This window comes from Nipponia nippon, unplaced genomic scaffold, assembly GCF_047370975.1.
Source record: "Nipponia nippon isolate SJK-2023a ecotype South Korea unplaced genomic scaffold, ASM4737097v1 scaffold_3, whole genome shotgun sequence".
Taxonomy (NCBI): Eukaryota; Metazoa; Chordata; class Aves; order Pelecaniformes; family Threskiornithidae; genus Nipponia; species Nipponia nippon.
In genome coordinates, this window is record NW_028262347.1 from 66,462,896 (window position 1) to 66,489,604 (window position 26,709).

General features: G+C 38.5%; 1 protein-coding gene across 1 annotated transcript; it reads right to left on the reverse strand.

Moving 5' to 3' along the window:
• Positions 1-390: 390 nt before the first annotated feature.
• LOC148054683 (uncharacterized) lies at positions 391-25,272 on the reverse strand. The gene is made up of 19 exons (XM_087766113.1): positions 24,864-25,272; positions 23,880-23,963; positions 23,271-23,368; positions 19,324-19,510; positions 18,459-18,872; positions 17,595-17,647; positions 16,742-16,878; positions 15,920-16,055; positions 13,504-13,545; positions 12,732-12,762; positions 11,058-11,108; positions 10,175-10,263; positions 8,914-9,100; positions 7,514-7,969; positions 5,868-5,914; positions 4,860-4,981; positions 3,817-3,937; positions 1,781-1,811; positions 391-1,381 (listed from the first exon to the last, which is right to left on the reverse strand). Exons 2-19 carry the CDS (start codon positions 23,887-23,889, stop codon positions 1,341-1,343), a joined length of 2,253 nt encoding a protein of 750 aa, XP_087622239.1. The 5' UTR covers positions 23,890-23,963; positions 24,864-25,272; the 3' UTR covers positions 391-1,340.
• Positions 25,273-26,709: the final 1,437 nt, after the last annotated feature.

Consider the following 26,709-nt stretch of genomic DNA (forward strand, 5'->3'; position numbering starts at 1 on the left):
CTTTCTGCTGCTGCCTTCTCAGTTTCCACACTGAGCACAGAGCCTACACATGTTTTCATACCAGATAACAGAGGAAAGGGTGAAATGAAGAACAGAGGTTTGTCCAAGACTTGCATGTACCTTGTGTGAGGGAAACAAATACATGCCCAGTCATAGCAACATCCACTCCAACATGAGTACTGAGTACTATCATGGCATGGGCCTTGCCATTTGGTGTGTGATGGTGTGCTCTTACCATCTCCAAAGGGAACACAGTCAGAGGACACATGTTGAAAACAGCAAACAATTTTATTTTTTTTTAAGTGACATAACCTTCAATTTAATCCCAAGCAAAACACTTTTTGATGATCTCACTCTAAAGAGGCTGTGTAAAAGGAATAATTGCTGAAAGCTACCAAGCCACAAATAATAGCATTCCCACAATGATATCTTAAAAATCAAGATGATTTTCATAGTTGATTCTGGGTTTGGGGTTGCCCTAGAAAATTGAAACTGCAGTTGAGGGAGTCTAAAGGCAAGGACAAAAGCAGCTGTCAGCACCATAGTCTGCAAACCCCTGGTTCATTTAGAGCAAAATGATTTAGCTTGGAAAAATATGAAAGCATATTCCACATTAATTGGTCTGGTGTTTCAAGGGCAGAGATCAAATTTAAGTCTAAAACATGATCAACATGGCACAAAGGCCAATTAAAAACAGGTATGTGCCTATAAGAGGACATATAAAGAGGCCCATGAATAAGAAACAAAATTGAACAATGTATTACACCAAAGAAAAAGGGGAGAAGGGGAAAGGACACACAAGCACCAAATACCCCTGGGTGGAGAGAGACAAGGAAACAGTGAACTAGTTACTTTTCAGCTGAAAAAAGATGACAGGATAAAAAGCTATAGATATATTTTAAAAGAAGATCAAATGAAATAAAATAAATGTGAGGGAGGGTGGGAAATCACAAAAAAGCAAAAATCCTCATTCAAATGCTCTTACTAATCCAAGAGAAGAAAAGCTGCAGAGGGAATGAGGACTGCAGACAATAACCACTGCCTTCATGGCTACAAACATCACACAGTTAGGCATGACTACCCCTTAGAGGTACATCGAAAACAAGTGCTTTTCCTACCCTTAAGCCGCAGACAGAAGCAAATCCCTGTAAAGCACACCAGAAGCAATAATAAGAAAAGAGGTGGCAGGGAGATTGGTGTAAGTTGTGCTTCTGGAAGGGAGTGGGCACAACGCATAACCAGAGCGGCTGCCATCGCAAGTTGATTATCCCAACACCACTGAATATACTGGGGGGCTTGGGGGTGTTGGATCCTAAAACTCGTGTTGAAGTTGTGGAGGTTTATGCTGGTTTACCATCGGCAGCAGCCACAGACTGCTCCTCTGAAATGAAAGCAGAAATACAGGAGACATGAATAAGGAACAGTTGGAAAAAATGAGGTCTATAACTGAATTAACTAGTTCCCTGCAAAGGGAGGGATGCTAACAAGATGCAGCATCTCAGAGATTTCAAAGAAGTAATTTGATGCAATCGTTGTATCTTTTCCGCTTCCAAGTTGGTGTGAGCTGTCCCTGTTCCAACAGACTGTTCCTCACTACCTACATAATCAAAATGCTCATGTCTTGGTCTCACGTTTAGCACATTTCATGACCTCACTCAGTTTAGTTTCTTCCACTCCTCCTCTGACATGGTCATATTTCAGAGCCAGTTGTAATTGTAGCTAAAAATTGATATGACTTGTCCTTTTCATATTTGCTATTATCTTATTTGGACATCATTACCTGAAGGATCTTCAGTTAATCCTCTGGATTGCTGATAAGAAAAGAAAACAACACAGTGAGTGACAAATGTATAGCATACACCATTAAACAGTATGAGAGACTTTTAAAAACAATTTTCTGATTTCATATTTCTATTTTTGTACTGACAGGTTTTTTTTAATAAACTAAATCATCTAGGATGTACATTAATAGTGTACTAAAAAGCCTCTAAAAAATCCAGCTCATTAAAAATAATTTGTGTTGGTGAGCTATGTTTTGATAAAGGAAAAAATAACTCCACTCACTCTATCTGATATCAATAAAACCATGGTCTCAGTTCTAGAAAGATCTGCGTGCACATATCCACCGAGATAATTCTTTGCAAGAATGAAAACCAGTAGTAGTCCCAATGCACACTATCAAATGCAGATGTGTTAATGTAGTATCAAAGTTGTGAACCAATTTATGGCTGGTGATATATAAACAAATTCAAATTTAGATTTCCTGCAGCAACTCTGTTTGGCTGCTTGAAATAGAATATAACTTTCTTACTGGAAAAGAAAGTCCTTGAATGAAATACATTTCCATGTCTTAATGTTGAATGCCACTTTGTGGAGAACTTCTCATGCTTTTTGGCTCATGGACCACCATGCATCCTGTGTTGCTAGTGAGAATTTTGCAGCTTTAGGAAATTATGAATTCAGAAGACTGCAAGCTGTGACATTGCCTGCCTTGCACTACTTGTTTGGCATCACTGTTCTTGGGCCAACACACATAAGAGGCTTCTTACCTCGCAATGGCATACATGTCATGCTGGGTATTTTACATCCAATCCTGTTCTGATCTAGCCAGTCTCAAGAAAAGTATTAAAGATGTGTTTACTTGCCAAAAAAAAATGTTAATCTTAGCTTAGATTTAAGGAAACACTTGTAATTAGCTGTGAATCGTCCTATGTTTTTAATACTGTTGCAAACTGGAGTGAATTTCTGAAGTTAATTCAGGAAGAGACAGTATGAAAAAAGGGAAGAGCAAGCAAGGATTATCTGCAGTCAGTGACCCCTACCAGCACAAAGGGATCTAACCATCCATTCCAACTAGGCATTTACCTGAATCTACAGCAAGTAAGAACTTTCCGTAGTCATTGCTTTTACTAACAGTTAAATGTGCTACAGAATAGCAACTCCAGCTGAGTGTGAAAGCAGTGCATGGGAGAACGCTACCAGGCCCTTTACAAGATAATGGCTAATTTTTTTTGGTTTCTAATGTGCAACAACTAGATATGCTCTTCTTGTCAGTATTATTTGGATAGTGAATAATCTAAAGTTTTCTCATTCTGTACAGTATTTTATCTTTTTGTTCTCCCCATTGTATTATCACCGCTACACATTACTTCTAAGACAGAATGATAAAGATTTTAACAATGATGTTTATAAAGTCCTTACCACTGTCTCAAAGGTAACAGCTGCCCCAGCTAGGATATTTAGACTGTAAGACAGGCAAGCATGTAGACCCTGGATTTCTAGGGAGCCATACACATGCCTTTAGCGGAGCATGAGCTGTTCAGAAAGAGTACGTGGCTTCACAAAGAGGGAGGAACTGCCACAGCCAACGCTGTCCCTATGTAGGTGGACAGGAGAGCAGAGCCTATTTTGGGAGGCAGGAGGGCAAGGTGGGCCCCATGAAGCTCCATCTAAAGGCTATGTGCCTTGGTAGGCAGGACCTTCCCCACTTGCTGAAGGACACGAAGAATAGCTTGTAAGCACAACCTTTCATCCCTGTCCCCTTCCCCTTCAGAGTGGTAGCAGCTATCTCTACCATCTATACTCCCATGAGAAGTATCCTTCCCTTGGCCCTCAGCCTACCTCCGGTGGTGCAAACAAGCTGGAAGCTGGCAATGAAGAAGAGGGCTGGGGCCTGAAAGGGTGAAGACTGTGCAATTCCTCCCCAGCAAAGGGAAAGTACAAAGTTTCTAGGAAGATGTCCTCAGGGAGGGGACAAAGGAACAGCAAGCCTTGAACCATGACACACAGCTTTTAACCATCTCTAATATCACCTACATTTCTGTCTCGCAGAGGCCAAATGACTTTTGCTATATTCTTTGCTCGGATCATTTTCAGACAGTCAGGGCAGGGTTTATGCGTAGTGATGAGTTCAGCATTACACAGGTCTCTCTCAGAACTGAAAAAATACAATATTGACACAATTACAAACAAGGTGTGTTTGCAGGAGGAATTACTTCTCTTGGAACCTAGAGTGGGTTCTTCTCTTTTTTTGTCTTCCATCACTGGCCAAGGTAGGTGAATAAGGGATCTCCAGCCCATGATAAGCAAATACTTGCAGTACATACCATGAGCTTGCGAACTTAGGAAATGGATCTACCTACTCTTTGTGTACTCACAGCACCATAAAGACAGATACTCTGGTTTATGAAATGCGTATCCAGGATTCATTTCACCACCAAACCATAATCACCTAAATATGAGAGTAGGTGACAGCAGGGCATTCAGTCAACACAATGCCCACTAAGTAGGTGTCAGAAGAGGGACCGTCAGCCAGGGACAGGTGCACAAGCATTTGCAACAGCGCTACCAGTCTGCAGAGAAATTTCCCATAGCCAGGAAACTTCATGAAAATCAGTTTGTGTGTGTTAAAGGAGGCAGTTCAAGTTGATCACCCAGCTGTGATGCCCTGCATTTCCAATGGCTAAGTAATACCAGAGCCCACACAGAAGCAACAGCTCTGCTGCTGGCTACTCCCATCTCCGGCACATGTGAAGACCCCTGCCCATGACTGCCCACAGGAACTGGGCTTACACGAGGTCAGAGACAGGGGACTAGCAGGAACCTCTGAGACTGTCACATAAGTTTGCTGGGTGTATTACAATATAAGATCACATGGACCTAGACCTCTGTAAAAAACAATTGTAGTCAGTGCCTTATAAGACTAAATTCCTTCCCATGCTCTGTAACATTCCTTCTCCTTTCTATGCTTTGGAAATTCCCATGGTAGATTAGTCAGAGAGCTATTTCTTCATTAATGAAGCATCCAACACCAAGACTTTTTTTGTCTAATTCCTTCAAAATATTTAATGAGTTCCTACCTCATAATAATTGCATTAGCTTCTGCACATACAATTGCATGCTGGTCAAAATCATCTTCTCCCTTCTTGCAAAATAAACTATTCATTGCCCCTTTTGGATATCCACTGTAGCCCAGGGCAACCTAGAAAGAAGCAACATAGAAAGAAACAAAAGGTAATGTTGTTCTGGGACCTTTAGTTATTTACAACCTATTCCAGCTCCTAAAAGCTGTTGATAACTTCAGTGAGAGTCCTCATTTAATGCTGTTTGGTAATGTTTATGCAGATCTCCATTTCAAAATGATTCATTGTGGGTCTTAATCATATACGTGTATGATATGTGAAGTTTCAGAAAATCATTAATAGTTTTTTCCCAAAAGTAGAATTTGCCTTTGTTTCCAGAAATACATTTTCCCGTGAACATGAAATACAATGCTTATAAAAAATCATCACAGGAAAAGTTGATTAGGAAGAAAAAATTAACACAAAAGAGGCTGCTAAACACAAAGTCACCAAAAAGATTTGGAAAATGTTAGCTACGTTTTCTTAGCCGTGTCCACTTTGGAAACATACGAAATGAAAATAAGCATGGAATTTCAATATGATAATAGTAACAATGTCATCAGGGACATCAGCTCATTATTTTAAAGTTTAGCAGACATGGGACTTCACCTCTTCTAACTGCTGACTATAGATCAAATAATCCATCATCTTAATGTTCTGGGACAGAGTTAGGGAATATAAATTTTTTTTTCACAAAAAGTTGTTTTATATTACTGCAACTCCACTAAAATTTTTAAGAGAGCCCGTAGGATGCAAGTGAACTTCCTCATTTACATACATAAACACAAACCTAGTAAATTTAAAGTGCATTTCTTATGGTAGAAATGGGCTTTTTTAAACATTTCCATGCCTGATAACTTATTACATAGTAATCTTGCAAGTATTATTTTCATATGACAATAGATCATGATTAGACATTTTTATAAGAAGAGCACAATTTCCTAGACCACATAAACTTTTACTTACAATGTTGTCTTCCTTGTAAATCACTGTCCCCACTCCATTATTATTGTCTGAGGATAAACAGTCAAATAATCACAGTTATAAATTTATACAACACTATGATATTACAACAAACCTGCTGGTCAAAAGGTATGACATTCTTACTCATGCTTCCTGGTCTAGAGAGATGCAGAACACACCTGTTGAGACAAAATTGCTGTTCCTTGCTTGACTGCTTCCAGAAAATGTTGAACCAGGTAAACCGCTGACAAGAAGGCTAACCAGGTGTTAGGCTAATCAATACACTTACTTCCAGTCCTTGTAGCTCTCTGTCTCCTGTAGTTCATCTCAATTGCCTTATCTAGTGCTCTTGTGTAGACGTACCAAAACCATTGACCTGCACCACTGCTGAGACTAGCATGCTTTATATCATTGCAGCTCAGAAAGAGTTTAAAAACTATTTTCTCTTCCTGAACTGCAAGTTCTGTTAGACCTTCCTCAGGACACAGGCATGTGCAATGACATCTGCTGCCCAGGATCTCTCTCTCTCTCTTCTCCCCCACAAGAGGAAGCAACACCCCAGAATTGTCTTTTGTGACAAAGGGAAAGAAAAACTAGAAACTTTCCACTTTCTGGTGACCCAGGGGAGCTGGTGCAGGCATGATGCTGATGGGGAGTCCTGAGATACGGCTGGGAACCATAAGACTCCCCATTGTTATCAATGAGCAACTGTTACAATGATTAAAAGCAGTCAAAATCTGCAATGCTTTCTCTTCCATAAAACAGCCAAATGCATTTAACTAACAGTAGGAGAAGAATTGGGAAATAGTAGCAGGGACTTGGGATAAAGTGGAAAACACCTGTCGTGCTGCTGAGTGAACCCTATTCTCAACCTGCACAGGTACGACTGAACAAAAACACCCAGCCTAATATCTTCAGTGTAACCAACCACAACCAGCCAGACTAATGGAAAACATGAGAAAGTAACAGATAATTATGTCCAGTTTTGTTTTCTTTTTACCTATCGTAGCAGTGCTTCTTCAGTTTTGCAAATGTTTAATGCAAAAATAGGAAAGCTTGCTAAAACCCAATGTCAGAACTGACTGCCTGCCATTTGATACCATGGAGAAACTGGCCCCAACCAGAGCCTCTTGCAATCAGCCTAAGGAGTTAGAAATCCCCACCTGGTGAGGAAGACAGGAGAAGCATATTCCTCCTATTCCTCCAGTTTGGCTAGCGGTACGGAAAGAGCCCAACTAAATACCTCTGCACTGAGTTTCTTTGGGTCTTACTCAGCCCTGGGGTTCACGCTGGAGCAACTCCCCCTTCAGCAAAGAAACCTCCATTTGGTAGTAACAATACACTCTGTTTTTTCTTAGGGAGATTTTTGCCCAGTTTGCACTACCAGCCTTCAGACAACCTGAATATGTTTTGTAAGACAATGATGCAACATGAATTGATTTTATAACACAGGAAATACCACCATGACACGAAAGTTGACTAGATATGCAGTTTGACTTAGTTTCATGAGTTAGCTAACAGAATGCAATGTAATAAAGTAAAGATTTTTTCAGCACATTACATCTCCAGGAATACAACTAATAATTACGTAGACTTTTTCCATGCTGTGTGAATTACTGAGCTCGATTTAGTAATATTAATTTACTTACCACTTCTGGATGCTAGTAAATCACAGAGCTGTAATGCATGGGTGTATTTCGGATTATTCTTTACAGTAGATTCCTTCTCTTCTAAGATTATTATTTCTTCATCTTTGCAGCTTGCCAGAGTTTTAAAACAATTCTTTGCTGTAGTAAGATTTTCTTTATATTTTTTCAGTTGGATTTCTTTCAGATGATCCAAGTTTAAGCACTTCAAAATACCCACATCAATTTTCTCATCAAATATAGATGCAGCTGGGATTAGATCATCATCAGAAGATGCTTTTTTATTTGAATTAAGTATTTGCATCTTTCTTTGATTGGCTATTGTTGGTACATATACCGCTGCAACAACATAGCTTTCTGTAAAGATGGCATTAGCATGTTTCACCAGATCATCCCTTGAGGTCTTTTCTGCCATTTTAATTTCAAAATTTGGCCAGTAATACACTTGTGAGACTTGTGCTGAATAAAGAAAACATATATGCAAGATTAATATTAAATATGAAATACTAGTGGTCATTTTTCCCATTAATAAACGTAAAGTGATATGGAATATACTTACGCAAGCTGCAGCTTTTTGCCACATTAGTAAAACAATATTAAAATATTTTTATTAACACACTATTTCCATAGTCAAAAAGGAAACTTTATACACAATTCACGACTTTTTTTTTCCAGGTGATTAAACTTTTGTCTCTACTTATATTTACCAAATGGTAAAAATTTCCAAAACAAGGAGATTGTTTTAAAAAGATACAGGAAGTTATTGAAGTTATGTAGAGGAAAGATATGTATATCAATCAAGCATCTAAAAAAATCAGAAAATTCAACATATAGGTAGTGCGTTATTATTTGTGAAGTACTACAGATTAACTTGTCTGCAAAAAATCTACCTACTTCCCTTGTTATCCTGAATGTTAATACCTGAGGTACATTTCTCCTCTGATAAATGACTTAAATGGGAATGGTTGTTTTCTTTTTGTTTATTTTATTGGGTCAGTTATCTATGTATTATTTTTTCAGGATTTCCACATCCCTTGGGACCACTCCTTTAATTTTTTTTCTCATTTAACAAACATCTCTACGAGCTCTGGTGGCTCCTTTTTCATTTCACTTGCACTCTTCGTGATCCACGTGTTAGTAAATACTAACAATTTGTACAATGACATTATGAATCACATCTTAATATTCTCTGATAATCACAGCTTATTGTATAAGATATTTAGCTACATCAGCTTGTGACAGTGATCTGAATGATTCATATAGAATCAACTGAGGAAAAATGCAGAGAGCAAAATGGAAGAAATAAAGAGGAAGAGAAATAACTGGCATGACTAGTTTACCAGCCTGTCAGTACGCCACATGTGCAGTCTTAGTCTAGGAGATATTTCATTTCTGATACTGACCTTGAACCAGCAATTTTGCACAATAATTGCAAGGCATCCGAGACATGTAAACTTCACAGCCTTTCAGTGCATTAGGAAACCTTAACAGCACTTTTGGCACAGCATGAAGTTCCTCTGTTGAGCAGCCCATGGCAATAATCCTTTTTGGCTTGCTCGCTTCACAGACAACGATTCCAGTTTTGCAATACTGCGTAGAAATACACAAATAAATGTACACATATACAAATGAATGTATAACCATTCAGTGAATGAGAGTCACTCCAGATTATGTGTATGTAAAGTAATAGCAACCAAAGGATCCCACAGAAAAAGAACGAAATTTATTGCAAAAGGGTAGGGATCAAGCGGTCTAGAAACATGCTGATTCCTGTGGATTTTCAGTCAGTTCTGGTGTGTCTACAGCACATAACTCAATTGTAGTATTCTAGATCAACAGCACAAGTACTTTGACTGGAGTCCAGAAAGGGGTAATAGGTAGACATTTGGAAAGTCTGTAAGTCTGTAAAATCACAGAAAAAGTAGGGAGATGAATATCCCAATAGCTGGTCTAGCAGAGTACCAAAACAGGAGAAAGGGGTGACAAGGTGTAGTTTCAAACAAAAGCCAACACTAACCAAAGGATACTCACGGTAGGAGCCACCAGACATCTATGTAGCTTCAAAAACTCAAACAGCTTTGATTTATCAAGAATTATTAGAGTCTAAGCATACAATAGATTAAAAACCTAACTGCGGGACTGTGGCCCAAGCAACCCACACTGGGGGGGGGGACACTCCTGAAGGACCACAGCCAGCAGACAACTCATGCCAGGACAGGGCCAGTAGGAAGCACGGAGGAGCAGAGGAAAACTGGGAAAAAGCACAGAGGAGCTGCAGACAAACCATCACGCACACAGCCCCAACCTCCTGCACCTCCCATCACCTCACTGAAGGAGTTGGGACCGACTGAGAGTAACCTATGGTGAAAACAAGGGAAGTTGAGACTAGGAAGGTGGAAGGGTAGGTGTTTGGCTTAAGTTGAACCTGAAAAAAAGGGATGGAGGATGTTTAACTCCTTATGTTTTCTTTTTTTCCTCCACATCCAATTAAGCAAGCATAAGTTTGTATTTATTGGCAATAAATTGAATTAAGTAAAAATTCCCCAAATTAAGATCATTTTGCCCACAAGACCAAGTCAGTAATTTTTAAATCAAGATCCTGTTGGACAGTATGGCTTTTTTAGCCTTGATAACAATTAATATGCTTGAGTTGACTTAACTCACAGGTTTCTTTGGTTCACTTGGTGAATTTTCCATATGTAGTGCTAAGAAGATGCACAAGTCTTCTTTCTTCAGGTGAGGAACAGGAGGACCTAGAAAGAAACAATGGAAAGAAAAGTTAATCAAAACAGTCTTGGAGCAAAAAGTAGGTAATGTCCTAAAATTAGCAAATAATTATGGGTAATGAGATAGAAAGGATACTTATCTAGCTCTCCAGTCCTAGATGAAAACTTGGGGAAAAAGGTTATAATTTCTGTGCATGTTGAAGTAAAGAACTTTTTCTTAATAATGTATCAGAGCTCAATTGGCCAGTTACTCTGTAAAGAGCCTTAACTTCGCACTTTACCCATCAGCACATCCATTTATGCCTGCCAGTCTTCTGAGGCAAATGGTAATGATTGTCCTAGGAGCTTTTGCTTGACAGAGTGCACAGGTACCCCGGATCTCTTTTTTTTTTTTTTTTTTTTTTTGTTATACTATCTGCTTTTTTCTTCTGGCATAGGAAATGATTTCTATTGACTTCAAGAGGGAAGAAACAGTATGGGAATATTCAATATCTGGAATGGCCAACTCTATTCCACTATGTCATACTCTTCTTCAAAATTTATATCTTTCAACTATCATAGTACAAAATTTCAATGACATTAGGTAAGACTGAAAAAAAATTATGAAATTAATTTTACTTAAGGTAAAATTAAAATGAAGACAAATATACTCCCAGAGACATATGTCAGAGGTTTGTGTATCAGCTTTCTGTACTGTCTAATATCCAGCTCACTGCTTTCAGGACAATTACATTTATTCAACCCTGTTTAAGGATAGGAAATTAGGGAAACCAAAAACTATGCTGATTAGTGAAAAGTTTACTAAATTTATTTCACTTTGCCTTCATCATTCATTCCTTCTGTTCCTCCATTGTCTTTTGAATCACTGGGTACTGGAAGACAGAAAAGAAAAGGATCTGATTAGGAATATCACATAAGAAGAGATTACATGAAGTGTAGCAGTGTATCAGCCCTCATCCTCTCATTATCAACACTGACAGACTATCCACTGTGAGTTGGGCATCTCAGAAGCCACAATTGGTTTAGGACAATGTTTGACAGTCAGGACATCAAAGTCCAGGCTCTGACACTTTATTCAGAAAGAAACTATATTAAAATGAATGGGAATTGCCCAGATACAAACCAGTTAACTGAATCTCACATAGAAATAAATGTGGCTCCCCAATGGTGGTGGCGACAAGGGAGTTGGATTGGGTTTTTGTTGTTGGTTTTTTTTAAAAGTTTCAATTCCACCTTTTTAACTTACAAATCCATAATACTCTCCTCACATACAGAATGGCCAATACCTACACTGTCTCCTCTCTCCCTTTGCTTTCACACTCAGGACTGCCTCTTCTTGTCTCTGATACTGAGTCTGTGCTTGTTCATTTCTGCCATCCTGTCATCCTCCTTATGTGAACTTCATCATCGTGGTTCTCACTCTTCCCATCAGTTTGATTTCATTCTACTGCAAATATATACTGTTCTCCTCAATTTTAAAATAATCTATCCCTTACTCCTCTTCAGTTACATAGTTTTCCCCCAACTCACTTGTCCATTGTATCTTCACATTCCGTGAAGATATGGTGAGCAACATTTTTGGAGTTTCTAATTTCAGTTTTGTTCCAATTCTTGATTTAATTTCAACTCCCTATTCTCCCTCAGTAAGTGCAATGATGCTTCAGCTTATAAATCATTAAGACTTCAAAAGTTTAGTTCAGTGCCAGCTTTGTCTTTGCTTAAACCAAGCAAGAAGTATACAAGATTTTGTGTATTCTCAAATGTTGTGCAGTGTTCTTAAAAACTTCTGTTACTTTTTACTGGTTGTCTAGTCTAAATAAAATTGTAAGTTATTTAAGAAAATTTCAGTGTTAATGACATTATTCTGTGGTAGGAGACCTGACTCCCTAACTGGCATAACTCAGAACAGCATAAAGCCAGTAGCATGGGGAGAAGACTCAAGCCCAGTACCTCCAAGGATTTGGATATATCCATTTAAGGCTAGAAGAAATTCACAGGAAAGGCTTGAAATAAGAAAACTGTCATGAAGGATGCTGATTAGTCATTTGGGCAAAATGAAAAATTAATGACTAAGAGAACAGAAACCATCAACCCCCAAAACTTGCTATGTTATTCCTCTGTCTTTTCAACTGTAACCAGTTATGGGGTCTGGCCACTTACAGACCTCAAAGGCAACAATTCTGTATAATTCTGTCTTCTGCATATTCAGAAGTATCGTGGCAGAAGTGGAATCTGCAGGGTACAGATATTTACAATGTATAGTTCCAAAGGAAGGCTGGAATGAGCAGAACTAATTTAAGGGTAACTCAATTAAACTTACAATAATTAGATACAATTTATAATCAGATTTTGTTGTATTTATTACATGCTGCAAAAAGGGCTTTAAAGAAAAATACTTAGTAACATACTGTGCTTCTAAGTTTAAACACCAAGTAATACTGAAAGAAACCAAATGGAACAGTACCAAAGGACAAGGAAATTAATCTTAACCATACCTGCTGTAAGTTGAGTTTTGCACTGTTTCCACTGGAAAAAACAAACCAAACAAAAACTTAATAATTTTATTTAAAGCGTAAGTGAATATTTATTTAGTACTTTCTACAATTTGTCTGCTCAAATTTGCCATTATATCTAAAAGCTATTAATCAATCTACCATGAGGATTTCTTTGCCCCACTGGACAAATGTGAGTCCTCAAAGTCATGCTCGTCTATTCCAGGTCTAAAGCTCTTGTTCTATAGAGGAAGATAAAAGTCAATTACATAGCCTACTCTGCTCAAAGAATTTATGCAGTTCATCAGTGGTCTTGTGTGTCCCAGTTCCCTCTTTTCCCACCTCAGACTGCTTTACCTCCATCAGATGTATCTGATGGATCTTGAAAAGTGAAGCAATACTTTTCTACATCATCTGCTTCCACTTCTGACCTGCCCTCTACCTGCTGAATTATTTTTTATGATATCTGGGAATGACTGGCTCCCAAAACTACTGATGGAATGCAAAATAATGACAGAAAAGCTCTGATGTGTATATTCAGGTGAATACATATTTACATATCATCAAATGGGTCATGAACACTCAATAGATTTTAATGAACTTTCCATCTAATGAAAATGTGCTTCTTAAAAACAACAGGAAAAAAAAATAAACAAGGCAAACCAGAAGGACGACACATATCAAAACAAACTATTCTATGCTTTTATTATATAAATATTCAAAAATACTTTTTAGTAATACAACCCTCCGTCTAATCTTCAATACGCAAACCTACCTCATGATAGTCAAAGTTCTTCTTTAAATCATCTAGATGACCCTAAAAGGGAAAAAAAAAACCAACTTAAAAGCAAACAAATAAACCAGGCACTGACAGAATCACTGAGGTTGGGAGCTACCTCTGGAAGTCTCCAGTCCAGACCTCCTGCTCAAGGCAGGGTGAACTAAAGCAGATCTCTTGGGGCCTTGTCCACTCGGATTTTTTGTACCTCCAAGGATGAGGGCTCCACAGCCTCTCTGGGCAACCTGTTCCAGTGCTCATCACCCTCACAGCAAAAAGGCTTTTTCTTATGTTTTAGTGGAAGTTCCTCTATATCAGTTTGTGCCCATTGTCTCTTGTCCCATCACTGGGCACCACTGAGAAGAGTCTGGCTCTGTCTTCTTTACTCCCTCCCACCAGATATTTATACACATGGATAAGATCCCACCTGAGCTTTCTCTTCTCCAGGCTGATCAGTCCCAGCTCTCTCAGCCTCTCCTCATATGAGAAATGCTCCCATCACTTAATCATCTTCATGGCCTTTAGCAGGACTCACTCGCACATGTGCATCTCTCTCTTGCACTGGGGAGGCCAGAACTGGACACAATGTTCCAACCACAACCTCACCAGTGCTGAGCAGAAGGATCACCTCGCTCAACCTGCTGGCAATGCCCTGCCTAATGCAGCCCAGGAGCCTGTTGGGCTTTGCCTCAATGGAACATTGCTGCATCCTAGTCAACTTACCCACCAGTGCTTCCAGGTCCTTTTCTGCAAAGCTGCTTTCCAGTCAGCCAGCCCCAGCCTGTACTGGGCCATAGGACTGTTCCTCCCCAGGTGCACAGGCTTTGCATTCCCCTTTCTTGAACTTCATTACGTTCCTGTTTTGCCATTTCTCCAACCTGTCAAGGTCCCTCTGAATCAACCATCTGGTGTACCAACCACTCCTTTCAGTTTTGGATCATCTACATACTTCCCGAGGGGGCACTCTGACTCATCATCCAGGTCATTAATAACAATATTAAACAGTTTTGATCCCACTATCCACCCCAGGGGTACACCACTAGGGACTGGCCTCCAGATGGACTTTGTGCTGCTGATCACAACCCTCCGAGTCTGGCAGTTCAGGTAGTTGTAAATCCACCTCACTGTCCACTTATCTAGTCCACACTTCATCAGTTTGTTTATGAGGATGCTGTGGGAGATAGTATTGCAAGTCTTGTTAAAATCAAGTTGAAAAACATCCACTGCTCTCTACTCATCCACCAAGCTGGTCAGGATGTCAGGTTAGTCAGGCATGTTCTCCCTTTCATAAATCCATCCTAACTACCCCCAGTCACCTTCTTGATAGGTCCCATGGTCTTGTGTACATCCAATTTCTTTAAATATTCCATAACCAGATTCCACTCTACTGAGGGTAAATCTTCATTGCTCCACATCTTCCCACTGGTATCAGGACATGGGATTCCTGAGGACAAATCTTGGCAGTAAAAACCAAGGCAAAGAAGACTTTGAATACCTTGGCCATGTTTGTCTTTATAGGGGTAGAATGTAATCTAGAGTATGGACATTATTTGAATACTTGGGCCTGAACCAAGACTGAGACCTTTTCCTTCAGAAAGATTTTTCCAAAGCCATACACAAATTATTTAATTTAAATTACATCCAAGTAAAGCCTGTTAAGTAATTAAGGGACTTCCCTGAAAGGAATAATACTCCTGTGCAAACTCGGAAAATATTTGTTCTTTCCACTAAATGGAGGGCTATATCTTGTGATGGAGCCAAAAATACCTTGTTGGGCACAGACCTGTAAACAGTGAAGCCAAACTCATCAGACACTTCAAATATGAGAATGTGAGACTTAGAATGAAGACAGCTGCATTTACCCTGAGGGATTAAAAGTTAAGTGTGTGCAATGCAGGACAGAAGTACTCCTTCATATTGGAGGTCTTAATGAAGCATGTCACAGCTCCCCTCAGCATTTATGCCCATGTTTCCTGCATATAGCAACCAAGACACATATCCAGGTCTCATCATCATAAGAGTTCAGGCACAGCCAGAATAAGCATTCAGAGGCAAAATCAGGGAGCACTCCAGAGCTCTGCCGTGCAGATATAGCTAAACAGGAGGTTGGACTTTCCCAGTGCAAGATCCTAAAACATGTAAGTTGTTCCTTTCCTGACGTTAGAAGTATCTGAGTATAAAGATTTCCAAGGCAGAAAGCAAGCCATAAAATTTCAGCTGTATATGAGTACGAAGGATGAAGCACCTCATAGGCGATGATCTGCTATAGTTCCTCTCCTATACAGAAGAGTAAGAACTGATGTGTTTGTTTGTAAGTCAACTATAAATAAACTGACCCCCCTGCCACCAAACATATAAAACATTATGACAATAAACATTATGACAATAAATAAATAATATTACATAAGCATACTTCATGACTTTTTTTGGACGATTCTTTCACACAATAAATTGTCTTGATTTTCACATCCTTCAAAAGGTTCTGACAGTCATGACAGGGAGGTTTGATGCAGTAAAGAACATCACTCTCTTCTATTTTGGCTTTTGATCTGAAAAACATATGTATATGAACAATTAATTCATTTTCTGCAAAGCTAAAACTAAATATAATGTTTGCATTTATTTAAAATAAATTTAGTATTTTCATTGAAGACTATTATTTCTAATTAGATTGATTACTCTCTATCTCCTCCCCCAAGTTTCCTATTTCATCTTGATTTTCCCTTCAAATATTTGATCTTTGTTGCTTCCTCTACTTCTGTGTATATAAAAGTGCTACTATTCCGAGCCATATGGTTTTACAGACTAGTGATTCTCCAACTATTGACAGCTAGAGTCTTAAGGGATCTCGCTGACTTGACACTACTCTTGCTAGTCTAAGTACCACCAAAAAAGACTGCCAGGCAGAATGCTGCAAACTGTGTCTTTCAAAAACTGTTTAGAGCTTCATCCCAATGAGATTGGGCAACTATGATGGCAGTGTGGGAATACAAGATGGTACCACTCCTTTCTGGGGGTGGAGGAGAGGAAACGCACACATTAAAATGTTGATTGTAAGCTCAGAGCTGTAAAATGTTAAGTCTTTGAAACTGGATCAATGGGTGAAGAACAGATGGAAAGGTCAAAGAGGAAATGCATGGTTAGCCACTGACTTGTTCACACTGCATGCTATTCACATCTACTGTCATAAAGAATGCCTGCAAAGTCACTCCATTACTAGATTTGTAACAGTAACCTGTATAGGAGAACATTTGCTTCAGCATGGAGAACGAATTCCTGTTTTGCATGTCCAGTCCTTTGGTTTCTTCTCCCCGCAGAGGGCAAGTTTGCATATAATATGCCAATGGGGTATCCATTATAACCTGCCCCAAACTGCCAAAAAAACAAATGAAATAAAATAATCGAGATCTACCAGACCCTTCCAAACATCAGCAACATTTTAACCGTATACTAATACAGCTTCAAATCCTAAATATATGCTGTCTATATATTTCTAGGTGCACACATCTTCTAAGTTTTTATGGCTATTTATATCAGATTTTTAATCAGCTTTAACAGTTTGCCACAAGCATCTTACCACCCCATCATGTTATGCCTTTTAACACAGTGAAGAGCTAATTTTGCTTTTGCATCCAGTGAGGTCACTGTTCTCCATCAATTTCATCACCATCTTTTTGTCTCTCTACCTTTGCAAGAAACTTAGGATTCTCCTTTTTAGAGGGCCTCAGGGATTATTTTTGTAAAGTTAAATGATAAAATATTATCATTACTATTAGCATATTTATTATGGGAGAGTGTGTTCATGAGGGAAATTCATCTCCCTTAACTTCTTACATGTCTACACCTGAACTAGTCACCCTAGACTCCCTTTATATTCAAGGGAGAAGACCAGGTCCACCTGACCGGTTCCAGACTCTGGATTGAGGTGAATGACACTCTAGATCTCCACCAACTATAAAGGGGAGCTAGGGCCAATAGCTCAGAAGTAGACGTCTACGCTGCACATGTCTACATTGGATCAAATAAACTGCATCCCTTGGAGCACTGAATAGAAATTTTACAAGTATTGGAGAATTCAATCTACTTACAAAATATCCATCCTGACTGTAGAGAACACACCCCACACCTCGGTTTGGATCATCTTTTAGAAGAGAGAAAGATTTTCATGTCACTTAAAAAACATACTTTTTTCATACTTAAAAACATATTTTACAGATTAACATGTATTGCTTTAATGATATAGAAATGGAAGCCATAAGTGACTGCTTGTATGTTGAAAGAATCCATCCATGCATATACATTATACAATTCTAGACAGACACCCATACACAGTAACACAATGAGGTATAGCTACTATCAAGTACAATAAACGTCAGGTTTCAGAAGAACACAACAACTTAACATCTAACTCAAGGAACACTTACTCTTTGATTAGTAATTGTAGACTATTAACTTGATAGAAAATCCTGATAACAGAATATAAAAGGTTATAAGATCTTCCATTGATGAGATTTGCTATAAGTCCACCTAGGTATATTAACAATATACTGAGACTGTTCAAATTTATACACACACACACATATACATATACATACATATATACATATATATATATATATAATATTGTCCCCCCCCCAAATGGATTAAGTGATAAAATATTCTTTTCTATATTTCTATAGTATGTTTCCATCTTCTGCTTTAGGTTTAAGTTCAGTATTGCAACAAACATTATAAACAATAATATTCTACATTAGTGTAGTAAATACATTAATGAAAAATATTTTAGCAGTTGTTAGGAAAGCATGCCAATTTCTCTGATACACACATATGTTGTGAAATATTTACTCTTTGCTGTAGCTGAATGAATCAACACCAATAATAAAAAATAAATATACAGGAATCCATTCTTTATATTTAGTTACTATTCTTTATATACTTTCATCATAACTTACCAGATCTTGCTGCTAAAAAATAACAAAGCTGCAAAGCATGTCGATGAACATTTTCCTCAGATTCTTTCTCAAGTTGGGAACATTCCCGTAAAAAATCATAGCAATGTAAAGCATTCTTGATCCGCTTGACACATGTATCCTTGCAGCTATGTATGTTAAACAGTGAAAAATATTTTTCAAAGTCTTTAGTTTGATCATCGAGCAACTTAAAATTGTTGTTCAACTGTCCTTCGCATCGTATTTTTTTTGCAATCATTTTCACAGTTTCAAAGCTTGTCATGGGTAAGAGCACACTGCTACTTATATGACTCCTAAGAAACATAAGGTCAGCTTGTTGACTGTCTTCCTTAACCACTGAATCGTCTCCCTTTTTTTCAGGTGCCATTGGCCAGTAATAGACTGAAGAAACTGAACCTAAAAACAAACGTTGAAAGTCACTTAAAGTGCCATACAGTTGGGTGGGACAATCAATTCACATGTTTTTTGTTTAAAACAGTGGGCCAATTTTCTGTTGCATTGCAATTCTATGGATATACTAGAATCCAAAACCTATATAGTTACCCACAGAGCTTAAACCACTCCCATTGCAATGGGATCTGAATTGAATATAGAACTACTGCAAAAACTGGTACTTCACTTTCATAAATGACCTCCCACAGTTTGCCAATCCTTTCCCAAGCAAGCAGTCGTACTTATTTCTTAGAGCCTATCTGCACAAAAAAGGATTACTTGACTAAGGAGAGATTTATTGGACTGAGCCACGTACAACATTTTTCTAGACGTGATGCTTAGTGGGGTCATTTATGAACTTCTTATTCAGGCAGAACTGCCGTTAACACAGATTGATTTAAAATGTATTATATACCTTGAATGAGGAATGTGGTACAAGTTGTGCACGGTTTCCTGGACAAATACACAGTGCAGTCACGCAAAGAACAGGGAAGATACCGAATGATTTGCTGTACAGCATGCAACCCAGGTTTGGAGAAACTCATAGCTACCATTTTGTGTACTCTGTCCGATTCGCATATTACAATCCCGGTCTTATTGAACTGAAGAGAGAAAAAAAGCCAGCTTATTTTCCACAGCAGATTTGATTTTACATGCATGCATGCTTTATACAGATTCAGAAATACACTATAGGTTTTGCCACATTGTATCACATATAACTGCTCTTTAGTCCCACAATCTTTAGATCACAACTTCTCTTTCTGAAAAGTTAATGTAAATTTAGTATGAATTGATTTTTTTCTGTGCATTAGTTCTCAAGAAATCCAGTGCTGTTCCAATTAAGAGACACATGAAACCAAAACTGGAATCAATTGGAAAGATCAAACTATGGATTCCTAAATCACTCTCAGAACTATTTGTTTCTTTTAGCCAAATTTCTCCAATAATATATATATGTATACACACACACACACACATATATATATCTTTGTTCTTTATAAACACTATATTAGCTGTGGTAGGGGAAAAAAAAAGACAATGGTATTAAAATCAATGATGAGTGTACAGGTTCTTTAAATCTTCTGTACATTCATGTAATGGCAGGTATTCTAATGCCCACTGTTGCTACAATAGTGCAAAAAGTAAGTTATCCTGTCGCTGGGTACAGCCCTTCTACAAGTCTAGTAGATACACTCCATGGTAACAAATTTGAATCACAGAATAACTTAGATTTGAAATGGAAACCTTTTGTCTTCTCTGTCACGGAAGTAGTTGGAATAATCTATTCTAGGTGATCATCTCTGGATTCAACTGTTCTGAAGTTCAGTAACACCTACAGGGAACGTTTCCCCGAACGCAGGGCCACTCCACCTGCCCCGACGGATGTCTGCATGGGAATTGAATACCTTGCGCTGTTTTTCAGAAAACAACACCAGTTTTGGGATTCACTAACATCTTTCAAAAAGACTGTAAACATGTATTTCTGTCAATTTCTCAAAGAAATAATAGCATTAAGCAAAGAAAGAGTGAAGAAAGTAGTGTTAGTGATATCAACAGAGATCTATTACTGATCATCTGACCAAAAGGTAAAAGGATGAGGTGTCTTTTTTTTTTTTTAATCCTTTAAGCAATCATCATCTGATGCATTCAAGGATCTTTTGATAATGGTAGACTAACTATGGGAGAGAGCAGCTAGAAAAGTAACATGTTCAGGATACACCTGCAGCTCTGGAAACATGCCGTAGCCTATTTTCATTACAGCAATGAATGAGAAAACAGATATTTTACATTTGATTCTAACACAGAAGAAATGACCATAAATCTGAAAATGGAAAGTAATTCCAATAAAAATTATGATGATGTGATACATAGGAAAGGATATTGTAAGAAGAGAATGATGATAATGATTTCAGAAAGACATATATCAGCAAATTTAAGGAACTGTTAGGAAGTCTCTTAGAAAAATAATCCAAGGACTATGAGAGTCTGACTTAGTAGAAGAGAAACAGGACTAAAATATCCTGATGCAAAGGAAAAGTCAGTAACACCATGAGGCCACTTTGGTTGTACCAACAGGTCTTTATCAAAACCAGAATCAGAAAAAAAGAAAGGAAGTAAAGGCAATATGAAGAATGAGCATAAAGGAATAGTATAGCATGTACTGTTAAAATTAGAAAGACTAAATTAATGAAAAAATACAGACACTTCCACTAGCAAGGGATACAAAAGGCAAAAAGAAAAGGGTATATATAAAATCGCAGGAAGAAAATGAAAGGAGGCATGGTTACATTACACAACAGGAAAGGAGAGCAAACAAGAATACAGAAAAGGCTGCAGAGCAACAAGATGAAACCAAAACCAAGCAAAGCAAGATCCTGCTTTGGAAACAGAAACTGAACAAGCAAATACAATATAGAAATCTGCTAGCCACAAAAGAGTCGTGAGACTATTGTGAACTACAGTTCAACAGGCCAATAACACAACGTTACTATTGACCTCCATGTATGATAGATGTTTACAGGAATTGCACAGCTGTAGTTACTCGATCTAAAGGGGTGTCACATCAGGTTTTCGTCCTACTCTAACAAAAATGCAAGCACACTGGAGAATCTAGGGAAGGAACAACCTTAGAGGTTTAAAAAAAAAAAAACAAACAACAAAACACAAAAATTTAGGAGAAAGACTGAAGCTTGACATAAGAAGGTTGAGAAATCGCTCCTATAAAATGGTTTGAAGATCAGGTTAGACAAGTATCTGATAAGGGTGGTGTAATTAGACTTAATACTGCTTCACTGCAAGAAAATGGATTAGATGATTTCAGCTCATTTCTATGATTCCACTGTTACACATTCAAAGCTTTTTGTTTTTATTAGATCCCATACGAGACCAACTGTTTATAAATCCAGTAATATTTAAGAAGTAGTTCTTAAAGTTTTCAAAAGTATAACCGTCACTGTTACTGTTATCTGCTAACTTAATCACTATGTAGTCTTTAATCTATAGTTTTATAAACCATTCTCAGACAACCTAGAGTAGGAAAAGCTTTCTACACAAGCAAAACAGTGTGCGGAGTTGAAGATAAAATATTTAATTTTCATATTCACAACTAAAATAAAGCTAGGATGTATTTTCACTGTGGAAATGAGAACATGAATAAATGATAAAATAGGAGTTTCAGTTACTTCTTTCAGAAAAGCACAATGGCCCTTAGAGCATCTGGGACCGATTCCACTATCATTAAAGCACCGTCCAGGCCTGAACTGCAAAGTCTGTCACTCCCATCCTGTGAGGAAAGGATTAACAAGCTCTGCTTAACAAGCTAGCGCTGCTACAGCCAAGCTTAGTGCAGAGAAAGGTTTCTGTTTTCTCTCGCCTACCAAATGTCATCCCTTAACTGTTCCTTACACGAATGAGTTCACAGCCTAAAGCTCTGCTGAGATGCATCTGAGGAAGACTCACAACACTGAAAAAGTCTGGCATACAAAAGGCAGAGTTGCATGCTGGGCTTGCTACTACCTGTGATATGCTCTATTCTCATAATATAAATGAACAAAGTATTAAAATATCTTCAGAGACATTCACATGAAGAATTGTACTCCCTGAGTTAATAACGACTCCAAGGAGGAAACACACTACCACTGTCCATGCTGTCTAATACTATTCTAGATATTGACAAGGCTGTCAATTTGAATATATGAACATACTTTTACCTGGGTGTTTCAACTGCTCTGTGTCATTCCCAAAAGCAATGACAGCTCTGGCTAGATGACTGAAACTATGTGCATCACCAGGATCATTGGGAACAGAAACTGAAGGAAGGACAGAGGGAGGCCAACAACTGTCTCACAAAAATGATTTGCTATTTTAAATCACAGGTAAACACAAAATAATCTTCACAATATCCCTACATGTAGACAACTGAACATCATTTTATCCCCATCTTTCAAGTAGGGAAAGCAAACACAAGACAGTGCCACTTTTCCCTAGAAATCTCCTCCCGTTCCATTATGGGGTTGATTAACAAATAAGGCATGTTGGTATGCCTCAGCGATACGACATAGTGATGGGAAATGAAAAAAATGGTATTAATCAATACTTAGGAATCCAGTATCTTTATGTAACTTTATCAGATTACAGTGAAAAGCTTAACAGCATTGATTATTACCAGCAACTTTTAAAACACAAGACTAGAATGGACCACCTAACTCACCAGATTCACTCAGCCACAAAAGCAGCAATCACACAATAAAGGTTTGTGTTATAAATGTTTCGTTTGATGGATGTCATTGCATATTTTAAAGGATAATTCTCAGTAAAACAAGCAGCAAAAATATTTCCTAGCAATGATAGCCTGTTACGTACCTCGACAGATGGGGCACGACACTCCGGAGACTCCTCCATAAGACGAGCTAGGAACATACACAAATCTTTCTTTTCTAAGCGTATGCATGGATGACTCTCTGAGGGGGTCCAAATAAAGAGGTCACAATTAGTGGGCGAATTCAAACAGGTTCATGCTACAGAAAACACACTGTTGATTGCTGCACTTTTGGTAATATGGGGAATGAAGGCAGAGTATTTGAGTAAAGGAAAACAGAAATATAGAAGACATATTTGTTTATATACTGCACATACAGATTAACTGTTAGAAAATACACTGAAGTGAGACACAGAAAGGTTTGTGCTGGTGCTGCCTAAGGAGCGCACCACTTACTGCTAAAAAACACTGAGCTGGTTAACAGTCATAAAGCATTACCACCATGCAAATAACAAATCTAATAAACCCCACAGAAACTAATACTCAAAGAAAAGCTCTGCGTTGTGGTTAAACTCCTGCTGCTCATTCTATCTACAAAGTAGTCAAAATTCAGTTGTGATGCCTTGCTTTTGTATTATATCCTGAAGCTGAAGAGATGTGCGCATTTCAGCTGACTGTATTGAGATGATTAACTGGATCAAAGGCATACAAACCATCCTCCATCTCCTCAGCTCCAGAAGGACTCTTCTTCCAAGGAAAAAAAACTCTTCCTTTTAAGTTACTTCTGAAGCAAAGCACTGTAGTAAAAGAGAATATATGTGTACATGTATGTATATATATATATGTATGTATGTATATATCAACATATAACTTGTTTGTGTTTATTCATGTTTTACAAATAATAAACACACTTCACCCCACATAACTGCAAACAAAACATAAAGGAAAATCTGGTATCTTGTATTGAGGATCCCCTTTCTTTTTGCCAGCACAATAAATCTTCAGAAAAACAAGAACAATTTATACCATCCCTGTTAAGAATGCAACTATCAGTCCAATGACAAAGTACTTCACAGCACCTTTTCTTATAAAACATCATTAGCACTAGCATTAAGTATTTCCCATTGATAGATACCTCATCACTTTAGGATTAGCTCACTGATGCTTAACAGACTTTTTTTTTTCTTCTTTCATTATTTTCCACCAAAACTTGATTTTCCTCCATCATGTTTATCCCCAATGTGATATAACAGAACGATTCTGTACTTCACTTACCTGCAGGTCTGTTAGCAAGAAGTCTTCGATAAGAATAGCTTTCAAGTGGCAAAACTAACACTTTTATATCTTCCTTCTCTCCTGTTAGTCAGTCATGTACATTCCTTTTTGCCTCTGACACTACCTTGGACCCACCCTGTCAATATTTGTATGCCATGTCAAGATCAGTTTGGTGAATCAGAGAAGCTGACCAGGACAAATAGATGTTGACCTATGACCACTACGCACATGTAAATGCTCTCCCCTCAAAAGTGATGAATTAAAAGATAGATTTGTATCAGTATTGTTATTTAGCACTGCTCAAATCTCTAATAAAAATTCTTCTCTGGGCTGTGTGAACCCAAGAGCAATTGGACAAACTAAATACCTCCAATTTTATGATGTATATTCACCTCTGAAATACACAGTCTCCCAATACTTACCTATGTAATGAATATACAAAGCAGGACTGTCCAAGATGGGAAGAGCTTCTTATAAGCGGTGAGTTCTGTTTGAGAACTTTATCAATGATCTGGATGATCTAATTTCTCTAAAAGACTTAATAATATTTTCCATACTCAAACATGCTGTTCACACCTTTTTTTTTTTCTTCAACTACTCATGACTTCCTCCTACTACGGTGCTTTAGGGAAGCATCAGAGCATACCAAGCACAGAACCATAGAATCGTTTAGGTTGGAAAAGACCTTTAAGATCATCAAGTCCCACCATTCCAAAGTTTTTTAGTGTCTTTTACTGCTCCCACTAAATTGAAGTAGACTCGTCGTTTTGTTAAACTGAAGCAGGAAGTCAGTCAAAAGGAGGCGTGAAGAGTTCTGGAAAATGCTAGAAAAATAACAACACAAACCTTGTTTTTCTTGGACTGGCAGTTCCTTGAAGTGGCCGGTGACCAGAGCAAGCCCTCTCTCCGTGCTGCCATGCCAGCAGAAGTGATTTACTTCAACTAACAATACAACTGGGAAGAACGAGGAAGTTCATGGGCAAGTACAATACATCTGAAGACACTGAATCCAATTTCCTATTAAATCCCACCAAGACAGTGTTTTAAACAGACTCAGACTTCTAAAGTTTATAAATTCTGGAGTTTTTAAGTTCTAGAGCCACAATGTTACTACTTTAAGCATCTGGTATCCGTTCTGCCAGACGCCCTACTCAAAGCTGACGGCCTGATTTCCAATGTAAGGAAGTATTTTAGCCTGAAAGCAGGTTGAAATCCCGGTATTTTGGGTTGGAAAAAAAACTGAAGGAGGAGCCAACACATCATGTTTCTGCCTGTGTCTTCTTCAATATCCTCTAGAACTGCATCACATTAAAAACGGCACATCCCTAAGCAAATTGAAATACTGCCTTCTTAGGAAAAAGCCAAGAAGCAAGACGGCGTAGTACGCCAGAAGATTTGAAGCATGTACAGGAAAGCTTTTCTTAACTTTAGAGGCCTAGGAGTTGTGGGTGAACAGCAGCACAAGGCTGTCCGGACCAGGACACATGTGAGGGAAGCTAGAGCACTTCTGCAATGGAAAAAGCCAGACCTTTCAGCTAGGGCAACATGCAAAAGCCGCACTTCTTCAGGAAAGAGCAGAAAGTGATCCTACTGCTGACGGCCCAGCCAGCGTTTGGGATCATCATAGCTTCCTCATTTTCTTGCAAAGACAGCATGACAGTGAGAAGGTTCTCGGAGAGTTGCTGGACCAGCAACCTCTCCATTTAAAGGTCGTATTGCTGTATTGCTCCAAAACACCACCCCCACCACCCCCCTTTTGTATTACTAGCCACTACAGCTGCTTCCACACCTGGCATCAAATCAGCATGGAGTACACCACCTTGCTGAAGTCCCTTCCCATGGTGGGGCTGGGGACTGGGTTGCTTGGGCAATACAGGTGCCACAGTACTTGCAGCCGGGTCACCTGAACAACAACAAAACCCACATGCGGTGACCAAGATTAGTTGTAGCACCAGCCCCTGTTTGAATTCCTTAGCACTGGTTACTTGACTGAGAATACAGTAATGCAGCTGGCTGGCTCAAACTTTTTTCCTGAGGGACCCTCCCTGCCCCAGTGCAAACACATAGGAAAGCCTCAGCCTGTCCCAGGAGGTGACTGATTGCTTTGGGCCTTGGCTGCAGTGCTGTTTTCAAGGTGCAGGGTAATCCTCGCTCTCGGGCCGCGCAGAATCGTCTCCTAGGCCGTGAAACTCCTAGACAATACACTTTTGCTGTCACAGCAGCCACAATGGGAGAGGCCTTGATCTGAGCCACCTGAATGTGGTAACT

Excerpts from the sequence above, each read along its gene's own strand:
- LOC148054683 (XM_087766113.1), bottom strand. Across the intron at positions 16,879-17,594 it reads ACAGTCAGGATGGATATTTT|TTTGGGGCAGGTTATAATGG; the intron begins GTAAGTAGATTG and ends TTTTTTTGGCAG. Across the intron at positions 7,970-8,913 it reads TGCAAAATTGCTGGTTCAAG|CACAAGTCTCACAAGTGTAT; the intron begins GTCAGTATCAGA and ends TTCTTTATTCAG.